This window comes from Cherax quadricarinatus, chromosome 89 (genome assembly GCF_038502225.1).
Source record: "Cherax quadricarinatus isolate ZL_2023a chromosome 89, ASM3850222v1, whole genome shotgun sequence".
Classification (NCBI taxonomy): Eukaryota; Metazoa; Arthropoda; class Malacostraca; order Decapoda; family Parastacidae; genus Cherax; species Cherax quadricarinatus.
In genome coordinates, this window is record NC_091380.1 from 4,926,757 (window position 1) to 4,939,144 (window position 12,388).

The window sequence follows — 12,388 nt, forward strand, 5'->3', positions numbered from 1 at the left end:
CATGAACATGCAAGATTTCAGGTATGTCTTGCTACTTCTACTTACACTTAGGTCACACTACACATACATGTACAAGCATATATATACACACCCCTCTGGGTTTTCTTCTATTTTCTTTCTAGTTCTTGTTCTTGTTTATTTCCTCTTATCTCCATGGTGAAGTGGAACAGAATTCTTCCTTCGTAAGCCATGCGTGTTGTAAGAGGCAACTAAAATGCCAGGAGCAAGGGGCTAGTAACCCCTTCTCCTGTATATATTACTAAATTTGAAAGGAGAAACTTTCGTTTTTCCTTTTGGGCCGTCCCCGCCTCGGTGGGATACGGCCGGTGTGTTGAAAGAAAGAAGTAAAGGTTATCTAATGTTATGTAATAGGTAAAGTTCAGAGTATTTGCGTGCATATACAAAAATAATAGGATGTTGAAAACTTATGTTAAATGTACGAGACAAGAGAATCATTGGTAATAGATTAACAATAGTAAACCTAAATAAAATGCTAAAGACTCAAGAAATCGTAATGACACGATTACAAACAAACCCCCGGCCGGGGTTGAACCCGCGGTCATAGAGTATGGTTTGTTTGTAATTGTGTCATTACGATTTCTTGAGTCATGTTGAAGGCAGTGAAGGGACTTGAGCTAGAGTTCGTCACGGCCACGCTAGCTGGAGATTCCTCTGTAAAAACTTGCATTTGTGGTCACAGTGGTGCCTGTGCTAACCTTCCTATGGTGTAGAAATATACCTAGTTGGATGAATCTTATTGTGGCTAGCTGGTCTAGTGGCTAACGCGACAGGCTGGAGTTTTGAGACTATGACCGCGGGTTCAATCCCGGCCGGGGATATGGTTTGAAATGCTAAAGCTTAAGATGATGTTTTTTTTTCAGTTGAGTGTACATTGATACATAGCACTAGTCTGTGAAGGTATGAGATTGAAACTTGAGTCGTAATAAAAAATCTAACAAGTCAGAATCGGAGAGAAATCTGGATAAATCCTCCTCACAGATTATTGCAGATCTTAAGCATGGAAGTTTTTTGCTACAGTTTACTCTCTTACACAAAACATTAACGAATTTTAACCTATTTTTTCTTGTTTATATAAAAGCTTTTTTTTAGTATTCTGACGTTTGAAATATAAAATCTGTTGTTCCTCATTAACAACAGCATAATATGTTTACTGAAAAATATTGTAAACAAATACAGATAATTTATTTTTCTGCAGTATACAGTAAACTACATTAGTTTATATATAATAAACTATTATTAGGGATAAAAAGCCACATAATATATAGGTACATTTATCCTTTTGTTCTTTAGGTATGAGCGCAAACCACGTGTTTATGTGGACAGAGGTCTGACACGTAGAAAGGGCGGGATTATCAACCAAATTGCAACGATGCCTTGCCAGATAATAGCTTGGATTGTCACCATCCTTATTGGCAAGAAAATGATTTACCCTGGCTCTATACAGCTGTTGCAGATTGCTGTTGGTAAGTTGTTTTTGAAGGGATTCATGGATACAAGTTGGCTGGACTTGAGTCCTGGAGGTGAGAAGTACAGTGCCTGCGCTCTGAAGGAGGGGCGGAGATATGTTAAAATTTTTGAACTGTAGTAGCAACATGCTTCTGGCAAGACATTGATGAAGAGAGTGATGATGAAAGTGTTTCTTCTTTTTTGGGTCACCCTGTCTTAGTGGGAGGCAGCCAGCAAATTAAAAAAAAAAAAAAAAGTTTTTTAATGGGTGATAAACTGTCTTTAATGGAAAATAAAGAATTCATCTCATCAGCATTGTCATTAAATACTAGTTTTAAGTATGTAAAATAATTGGTCTAGGAAAATGTGATTACATTTGCAGGAAGAAACTGATATTGATGGAAGCTACGTAAATGTGAAAGGTTGTGGGTGTGGTGAAGTGTAGCTTCAGGGGCCGCAGCCCAGGCAGCCCAGGCAGCCCAGGCAGCCCAGGCAGCCCAGGCAGCCCAGCTGGAGTGCTTCTACAGATGTTTCAACTTAACAGTTTACTGATGTTTTAGAGAAATTTGTTTCCAGGAAATTACATAAAGCAAATGTTTACCGTCTCCTCTATTAATTACTAAACGTAAAAAAAAAAAAAATTCTCTTCTTTTCTGGGTCGCCCTGCCGTGGTGAGAGACCGCCGGTATGTTAAAAAAATATGAAAGCCAGTCAGTTGACTACAGTGGACCCCCGGTGAACGATATTTTTTCACTCCAGAAGTATGTTCAGGTGCCAGTACTGACCGAATTTGTTCCCATAAGGAATATTGTGAAGTAGATTAGTCCATTTCAGACCCCCAAACATACACGTACAAATGCACTTACATAAATACACTTACATAATTGGTCGCATTGGGAGGTGATCGTTAAGCGGGGGTCCACTGTATATGTATATACAATATTTCACAAAGTGAGTCAATATATCTGAAATGTGTAGGGAGACACTGGTCAGAGAAATAGCAAGCATCGAACTCAAGCTAAAGGAATCTTATAGAAGTCAGGAATCGCGGGAAGAACTGAAAGCCATAAATGAAATCGAAAGAAACCCAAAGTATTTCTTCTCCTATGCCAAATCAAAGTCGAAAACAACATCCAGTATTGGGCCCCTTCTTAAACAAGATGGGTCCTACACAGATGACAGCAAGGAAATGAGTGAGCTACTCAAGTCCCAATATGACTCAGTTTTTAGCAAGCCGCTAACCAGACTGAGAGTCGAAGATCAAAATGAATTTTTTATGAGAGAGCCACAAAATTTGGTTAACACAAGCCTATCCGATGTTATCCTGACGCCAAATGACTTCGAACAGGCGATAAATGACATGCCCATGCACTCTGCCCCAGGGCCAGACTCATGGAACTCCGTGTTCATCAAGAACTGCAAGAAGCCCCTATCACGAGCCTTTTCCATCCTATGGAGAGGGAGCATGGACACGGGGGTCGTCCCACAGTTACTAAAAACAACAGACATAGCCCCACTCCACAAAGGGGGCAGTAAAGCAACAGCAAAGAACTACAGACCGATAGCACTAACATCCCATATCATAAAAATCTTTGAAAGGGTCCTAAGAAGCAAGATCACCACCCATCTAGAAACCCATCAGTTACACAACCCAGGGCAACATGGGTTTAGAACAGGTCGCTCCTGTCTGTCTCAACTATTGGATCACTACGACAAGGTCCTAAATGCACTAGAAGATAAAAAGAATGCAGATGCAATATATACAGACTTTGCAAAAGCCTTCGACAAGTGTGACCATGGCGTAATAGCGCACAAAATGCGTGCTAAAGGGATAACAGGAAAAGTCGGTCGATGGATCTATAATTTCCTCACTAACAGAACACAGAGAGTAGTCGTCAACAGAGTAAAGTCCGAGGCAGCTACGGTGAAAAGCTCTGTTCCACAAGGCACAGTACTCGCTCCCATCTTGTTCCTCATCCTCATATCCGACATAGACAAGGATGTCAGCCACAGCACCGTGTCTTCCTTTGCAGATGACACCCGAATCTGCATGACAGTGTCTTCCATTGCAGACACTGCAAGGCTCCAGGCGGACATCAACCGAATCTTTCAGTGGGCTGCAGAAAACAATATGAAGTTCAACGATGAGAAATTTCAATTACTCAGATATGGTAAACATGAGGAAATTAAATCTTCATCAGAGTACAAAACAAATTCTGGCCACAAAATAGAGCGAAACACCAACGTCAAAGACCTGGGAGTGATCATGTCGGAGGATCTCACTTTCAAGGACCATAACATTGTATCAATTGCATCTGCTAGAAAAATGACAGGATGGATAATGAGAACCTTCAAAACTAGGGAGGCCAAGCCCATGATGACACTCCTCAGGTCACTTGTTCTATCTAGGCTGGAATATTGCTGCACACTAACAGCACCTTTCAAGGCAGGTGAAATTGCTGACCTAGAAAATGTACAGAGAACCTTCACGGCGCACATAACGGAGATAAAACACCTCAATTACTGGGAGCACTTGTGGTTCCTAAACCTGTATTCCCTGGAACGCAGGCGGGAGAGAGACATGATTATATACACCTGGAAAATCCTAGAGGGACTAGTACCGAACTTGCACACGAAAATCACTCACTACGAAAGCAAAAGACTTGGCAGACGATGCAACATTCCCCCAATGAAAAGCAGGGGTGTCACTAGCACGTTAAGAGACCATACAATAAGTGTCAGGGGCCCGAGACTGTTCAACTGCCTCCCAGCACACATAAGGGGGATTACCAACAGACCCCTGGCAGTCTTCAAGCTGGCACTGGACAAGCACCTAAAGTCGGTTCCTGACCAGCCGGGCTGTGGCTCGTACGTTGGTTTGCGTGCAGCCAGCAGCAACAGCCTGGTTGACCAGGCTCTGATCCACCAGGAGGCCTGGTCACAGACCGGGCCGCGGGGGCGTTGACCCCCGGAACTCTCTCCAGGTAAACTCCAGGTAAACCTAGACTTCACTATAATCCTAAACTGTAAACTGAATTACTTCATCTAATAGACTATTCATTAGATTTAGATAATGCTTTTTCTAAAATAGTTTAGTAATTCTGCCTTGAGGTGGTAACATTCCTCTGCTTAATTATTTTTAAAACAAATATTATCATTACAGATCAGTATCTCCTCCAAGGAAGAGAGAAATTAATACAAGAACAAGGAGGACTTCGCAACAAAGTCACTACTCGAGATGGAAACAGCATTGATACAATGCTCGTGGATAGACGAGGAAAGTTAGTACAAAACTGTCATGTCAAACAACTTTCTTTTATATATAGATAGGAGATGACAGGGAAACTGGTTAGACAGACTTGAGTCCTGGAGGTGGGAAGTACAGTGCCTGTGCTGTGGAGATAAGTTACAGTTTTTCAACTGTAGTATTGGCATCCTTCTGGCAAGACAGTGGAGGGAGTGACAATGAAAGTGTTTCTTTTTTGATTCGCCGTGCCTCGGTGGGAAATGGCCGATGTGTTAAAAAAAAAGTAGAGAGTAGCTAATAAGTAAAAGGAATTACCAGAAAAATTTTAAAGCTAGAAACATTATTATGCTGGTGAAAGAGTTTCTTTTTTGGGTCACCCTTCCTCAGTGGGAGACAGCCAGTTTGTTGAAAAGAAAACCGTAAAAAGTTGATCTGCAACTCATTTTGCTTCTTGTAAATGAGAATGCTGGGGTATTAGTATGCTACCTGATGCCTTTTTTTTTTTTTTTGACTTGTGTAGAATAGAGGGTGTCTGTGGGTTATGACTGATTAAGTTAGTGATCTAATCAAGCCATCAGTGGACTTCAGCCTAGGACCTGCCATTCCATTTCTGCTACTTGAATTCTCACCTATAGTGTATCTTTATACGTATATGCTTCTAAACTGTTGTATTCTGAGCACTTCTGCAAAAACAGTGATTATGTGTGAGTGAGGTAAAAGTGTTGAATGATGATGAGAGTATTTTCTTTCTGGGAATTTTCTTTCTTTTTTGGGTCACCCTGCCTCGGTGGGAGACGGCCGACTTGTTAAGAAAAAAAAAAGTTACACAGAGCAGTGTAGCAGGCCATTTGCAGGTATGTTGCATCTCTCGTGGGTTGAGGGATGTGGATGTGTTCAGCACTGATAGTACAAGAATTGCACATCTAGTGATACAATAGGTACTTGTGGCGTGTGGTAATCTGTGGTGTCTCAGTGAAGAATCCCCAACTAAAATGCCAGGAGCAAGGGGCTAGTAGCCCCTTCTCCTGTATATATTACTAAATTTAAAAGGAGAAACTTTCATTTTTTCTTTTGGGCATCCCCGCCTCGGTGGGACACAGCCGGTTTGTTGAAAGTAGTAGTGGTAGTAGTAGTGTATAATACATTAGCCTGTGGAGGCTTCATCACTAGATTAGTCTTATAAATTAAGAGTGGCTAAGGAAATGTGGCACAATTGAATAGGCATACTTGTCATGTAGGGGGGTATTGGAACGTAAGGGATATAAGTGGGGAATATGAGAGTAAGGGATTATGTAGGCAGGGGAGAGGCAGGGGAAGTGGTAGGAGTGAGATGATTAGCAGAGGTAGGTAGGTAATGACAGGTCAGTGGTGACCACCACGACACTCTCATTAACTCTACACTACTCACTAACATATGCCTCGCCCATTCTTCACTCATATATAAACATAATAAAATATAGGAAAAAAGAATAAATAACGGTGGGCAGTGAATATTACTATTCTACTCAAACACAGTTTATTATTAAGTCCTTGTACAATAATATATTTGGGAACAGAACATTATTGTGGTGTAGATAAATGGGGTGGTACACATAAGCAGTGAGACAGGGAACACAATCAACTTGACCAAAATGAATGTAACTTACAATATAGTTCAGAGGGCAGTTCATCACAGGAACTAAGCCACAGGTCCCAAGACCTACACAGCACGAGTACTGTGCCAAGCCAGTACTCTGCCCAGTGCCTCCAACAGTCTCCTCCAGAGACTTCAGCAGCCTTCTCCCGAGCCCTGCACCCCAGCAGCAGCTCCGCTCGAATCTCTGCTCAGGAGCTCTGCACTCCAGCAGCAGCTCCGCTTGAATCTCCTGATCATGCTCTTCCTTGGGCTTTTATGGTGGTCCAAACACCCTCCACAACCACGTGTACGACCTGACGCCTAGGTCTGACGCCGTCAAGAACAAAAGACCTCAGACGTGGGCGTGGCTACAGACGTTTGCCAAGGCAAGGCGTGACCATATAATTGGTTAAATTAGGTCTCCCCCGAGACCTCACAAGCCCAGCTGAACTACATCACATACTGTGGATCCACTGCTCTTCTCTCCCCCCCACTTAGGGAGGTCTGATGATTTGGGAAATCAGCCCTGTGATTTCCTATACTGCTGGCTTGAAATGAATTATAAAAATATAGATTGTGTATAGGGCAAGGAGGAATAACATCTTGTAGGAGTGAGGAAGAGCCAGTTGTGAGTATGGGGGAAGTTCGTGAGGCAGTAGGTAAAATGAAAGGGGGTAAGGCAGCCAGGATTGATGGGATAAAGATAGAAATGTTAAAAGCAGGTGGGGATATAGTTTTGGAGTGGTTGGTGCAATTATTTAATAAATGTATGGAAGAGGGTAAGGTACCTAGGGATTGGCAGAGAGCATGCATAGTTCCTTTGTATAAAGGCAAAGGGGACAAAAGAGAGTGCAAAAATTATAAGGGGATAAGTCTGTTGAGTATACCTGGTAAAGTGTATGGTAGAGTTATTATTGAAAGAATTAAGAGTAAGACGGAGAATAGGATAGCAGATGAACAAGGAGGCTTTAGGAAAGGTAGGGGGTATGTGGACCAGGTGTTTACAGTGAAACATATAAGTGAACAGTATTTAGATAAGGCTAAAGAGGTTTTTGTGGCATTTATGGAGGAGGAGGCATATGACAGGGTGGATAGGGGGCAATGTGGCAGATGTTGCAGGTGTATGGTGTAGGAGGTAGGTTACTGAAAGCAGTGAAGAATTTTTACGAGGATAGTGAGGCTCAAGTTAGAGTATGTAGGAAAGAGGGAGATTATTTCCCAGTAAAAGTAGGCCTTAGACAAGGATGGATGTGTGATGTCACCGTGGTTGTTTAATATATTTATAGATGGGGTTGTAAGAGAAGTAAATGCGAGGGTCTTGGCAAGAGGCGTGGAGTTAAAAGATAAAGAATCACACACAAAGTGGGATAGTTGCTCTTTGCTGATGACACTGTGCTCTTGGGAGATTCTGAAGAGAAGTTGCAGAGGTTGGTGGATGAATTTGGTAGGGTGTGCAAAAGAAGAAAATTCAAAGTGAATACAGGAAAGAGTAAGGTTATGAGGATAACAAAAAGATTAGGTGATGAAAGATTGGATATCAGATTGGAGGGAGAGAGTATGGAGGAGGTGAATGTATTCAGATATTTGGGAGTGGACGTGTCAGCGGATGGGTCTATGAAAGATGAGGTGAATTTTTATTTATTTATTTATTTATTTATTATAAATTTGTGCACACATACAGAGGTACAAAAAAAAATACAGATAAGAGCAGTATGCCAAAGCCACTTATACTATGCATAGCATTACGGGCTGGCTTAAAATTAACTTAAGATTAACTAAGCAATGATGAAGTCAGTGATAAAACATTAATGCAAACAGATTACTATAAAGCACAAGTGAGTATTACAAAGACAGGTCATATGAAGGATTCTGTAAGGTAGTGTATTTAAAAATAATAAAGTTAGATTCGGTTTTAGGTTTAACATTTATGTGATATAATTGTGAGAAACATTTAAGATATACAATTTATAAGGTTCAGTTATTCAGTATTTATTTGATGAGGGGAAAAGGGTGAGCGGTGCACTTAGGAGTCTGTGGAGACAAAGAACTTTGTCCTTGGAGGCAAAGAGGGGAATGTATGAGAGTATAGTTTTACCAATGCTCTTATATGGGTGTGAAGCATGGGTGATGAATGTTGCAGCGAGGAGAAGGCTGGAGGCAGTGGAGATGTCATGTCTGAGGGCAATGTGTGGTGTGAATATAATGCAGAGAATTCGTAGTTTGGAAGTTAGGAGGAGGTTGCGGGATTACCAAAACTGTTGTCCAGAGGGCTGAGGAAGGGTTGTTAAGGTGGTTCGGACATGTAGAGAGAATGGAGCGAAACAGAATGACTTCCAGAGTGTATCAGTCTGTAGTGGAAGGAAGGCGGGGTAGGGGTCGGCCTAAGAAAGGTTGGAGGGAGGGGGTAAAGGAGGTTTTGTGTGCGAGGGGCTTGGACTTCCAGCAGGCATGCGTGAGCGTGTTTGATAGGAGTGAATGGAGACAAATGGTTTTTAATACTTGACGTGCTGTTGGAGTGTGAGCAAAGTAACATTTATGAAGGGGTTCAGGGAAACCGGCAGGCCGGACTTGAGTCCTGGAGATGGGAAGTACAGTGCCTGCACTCTGAAGGAGGGGTGTTAATGTTGCAGTTTAAAAACTGTAGTGTAAAGCACCCTTCTGGCAAGACAGTGATGGAGTGAATGATGGTGAAAGTTTTTCTTTTTCGGGCCAACCTGCCTTGGTGGGAATCGGCCAGTGTGATAATAAAATAAAGGATTGTGGCATGAGGCTTGAACTGTTTTTATTATATTGTGATAATGACTTTAGCGATAAAACAGCAAATTGGTCAAAATAGTAAGTTGGTAATGGTACTTTAGTAGCAGATTGGTAAATATAATTGCAAATTGTAATATCAGCAGTTGTATTTAAACCATTAAACCACTAAAGATTCTAAGATATTACAAATCAATGTGTTGTACTTTGACTTGAGGCTTGAAAAACCAGTTTGAATTCCCCATTTTATAAAATTATTCACTAGCATTTGCTACCTTAGAATATGTTTGGTAATATAGTAGAGTGGTGAGGTACAATGTGGTATATTTGGCTCATAATAAAACTGCAAAAATCAATATAATTCAGCATTAGCATAACATAATACAGTGGACCCCCGGTTAACGATATTTTTTCATTCCAGAAGTATGTTCAGGTGCCAGTACTGACCGAATTTGTTCCCATAAGGAATATTGTGAAGTAGATTAGTCCATTTCAGACCCCCAAACATACACGTACAAATGCACTTACACAAATGCACTTGCATAATTGGTCGCATTGGGAGGTGATCGTTAAGCGGGGGTCCACTGTAATTTTAACCTCGCAGTATTCATTTGAATGATAAATTATTATAAATCATTTTGACAGAAAGCAGTATCCAAATGGAAAGACCTTGGTGGTGTGCTGTGAAGGAAATGCTGGCTTCTATGAAGTTGGAATTATGTCGACACCATTAGAAGCCGGGTTCTCAGTGCTAGGATGGAACCATCCAGGATTTGCTTCCAGCACAGTTAGTAATATATTTGTTCTATTGCGCTGTATGTTTGCAAAGTTCCTTGAAGGATATATATACCCTGAAGTGCATCTCTCATTGTGTATATACACAGAGTTTAGTCCTTATTTTTGTGGATTACAGTATTATTGACTGATGGTATACATATCTGAAGTATACCTGGACGGTGTTTTAGGGGTCAACACCCCAGGGGCCTGGTCCGTGACCAGGCCTCAAGGTGTATCAGGGCCTGATTGCCCAGGCCCTACATAAACTGATGTACAAGCCACAGCCTGGCTTGTCAGGAGATGACTTTAGGTGCCTGTCCAGCTCCCTCTTGAAGACAGCCAGGGGTCTATTGGTAATCCCCCTTATGTATGCTGGGAGGCAGTTGAACAGTCTTGGGCTCTTGCCACTTATTGTGTTGTCTCTTAGTGTACTCATAGTGCCCCTGCTTTTCATTGGGGGAATGTTGGATATCCTGCCGAGTCTTTAGCTTTCATAGAGAGTGATTTTCATGTGCAGATTTGGGACTAGTCACTAGGATTTTCCAGGTGTATATTATCATGTATTTTTCTTGTCTGTGTTCCAGGGGGTACAAATCAAGAGACTTCAACCGTTCCCAGTAATTTAGGTGCTTTATCTTACTTAATCTGTGCCATGAAAGCTCTCTGTAAATTCTCCAGGTCTGCAATTTTGCCTACCTTGAAAGGGGCCATTAGTGTACAGCAATATTCCAGCCATAATGACTATGGAGTTAGCAAGTTAATAAACTAATAATAAGTAACGTCCTTCTGTTGTTTTCATTTGATAAAACATAAGTAAATAATGGCATACACTTTCAGGGAACACCATACCCAAGTCAAGAACAGAATGCAGTAGATGCAGTGATGCAATTTGCAATTCACGGCTTAGGCTTCAGAGAAGAGGACATCATTATTTACGGCTGGAGTATTGGTGGATACACCAGCACCTGGGCAGCCATGAATTATCCACAGGTTTGTATGTGCTACTATTTATTTATTTATTTATTTATTTTAACTATCTTTCCATATCTTAAACCATTCATAAAGATAATTTTATTTTTATAAGTTCCAAGGGAGAGTATATCTCATTTTAAGACATATTTAAAAGAAAAAATTAACAAATAAATATCTGAGCTTCATTTAAGAGATGCAATGTTGCTCTTGCAATCCTGGAAATAAACTGCCGGTTAGGTTCAGTTATTATTTCCTCCGGCAACAAGTTTCTGATAACTGACCAACTAGACGCACAAATAACAGCTACGAAAACCATCAGATGTTACATTTGTTGCAAAACTGAAAAAATCCCTTCTAATCTAGCAATAAGTGAAACTTTCTGTGATATTGACCATTCTAGTTATTAGATTAAATAAGGACCCTTGTAATATGGAATTTGTGTTTTGATATTGTCTAAAATCATTTAGTTATGTGAATAGAAAATTGTACATGTCAGACCCACAACCCAGCATGTTGATCCCTGAGAATTATAATGTACAGTACATTTAGCTCTCTTTTAATTTTTTTTATTATGCTGGCCATCTCTCACTAAGATAGGGTGACCCAAAAAAGAAATGCTTTCACCAGCAACATTGTCATGTCAGTGGTGTTTTTTCAAACAATTTATAAAATCCCAGATTTATCACCTCTTGTGGCAATTTCCCAACAGTTTGATATTTTTTGCAAGATGGTAAGGAATTTTCATTCAGGCTGAGTAAGATTAGTGCTTCAGAAGTAATATATAGGTAAATAAGGTTTATAATTGGCTGGACTTGAGCCCTGAAGGTGGGAAGTACAGTGCCAGCACTCTTAAATGAGGGGTGGAGAATTTTTTTTTTTATAACACATTGGCCGTTTCCCACCGAGGCAGGGTGACCCAAAAAGAAAGAAAAAACTTTCGTCATCATCATTCAACACTCACCATCACTCACACACAATCACTGTCTTTGCAGAGGCACTCAGATACGACAGTTAAGACGTCCCTCCAAACTGCAAATATCCTAAACCCCTCCCTTAAAGTGCAGGCATTGTACTTCCCATTTCCAGGACTCAAGTCTAGCTAACTGGTTTCCCTGAATCCCTTCACAAAATATTACCCTACTCACACTCCAACAGCTCGTCAAGTCTTAAAAAACATTTGTCTCCATTCACTCCTATCTAACACGCTCACGCACGCTTGCTGGAAGTTCAAGCCCCCCGCCCACAAAACTTCCTTTACCCCTCCCTCCAATCTTTTCGGGGACGACCCCTACCCACCTTCCTTCCCCAATAAATTTACAAGCTCTCCAAGTCATTCTACTTTGTTCCATTCTCTCTAAATGACCAAACCACCTCCACACCACCTTTTTATCTGTTGTAGTGTCATCATGCCTCTGGCAAGAGTGATGGAGCAAGTGATAATGAATGTGTTTCTTCTTTTTTTGGGTCACCCGACCTCAGTGGGAAATGGCTGATGTCTTTAAAAAATGTATTCATTTGGTTACAAGAAAATATAACTAGCTGAAAATAGTTCATTG

General features: G+C 41.0%; 1 protein-coding gene across 4 annotated transcripts in view; it reads left to right on the forward strand.

Annotated features, from left to right (window-relative positions):
* Positions 1 to 12,388, forward strand: part of LOC128697296 (phosphatidylserine lipase ABHD16A) — a 46,006-nt gene that overhangs the window by 19,948 nt on the left and 13,670 nt on the right. For all 4 annotated transcript variants that reach the window (XR_011394556.1, XR_011394557.1, XM_070104103.1 and 1 more), the window contains exons 6-9: positions 1,312 to 1,484; positions 4,631 to 4,748; positions 9,729 to 9,870; positions 10,698 to 10,850. Coding sequence is in view for 2 of the 4 variants with exons in the window: in XM_070104103.1 (XP_069960204.1) it covers positions 1,312 to 1,484; positions 4,631 to 4,748; positions 9,729 to 9,870; positions 10,698 to 10,850 (586 nt within the window). In the remaining 2 variants the exon portion in view is untranslated. The remainder of the gene's footprint in view (positions 1 to 1,311; positions 1,485 to 4,630; positions 4,749 to 9,728; positions 9,871 to 10,697; positions 10,851 to 12,388) is intronic.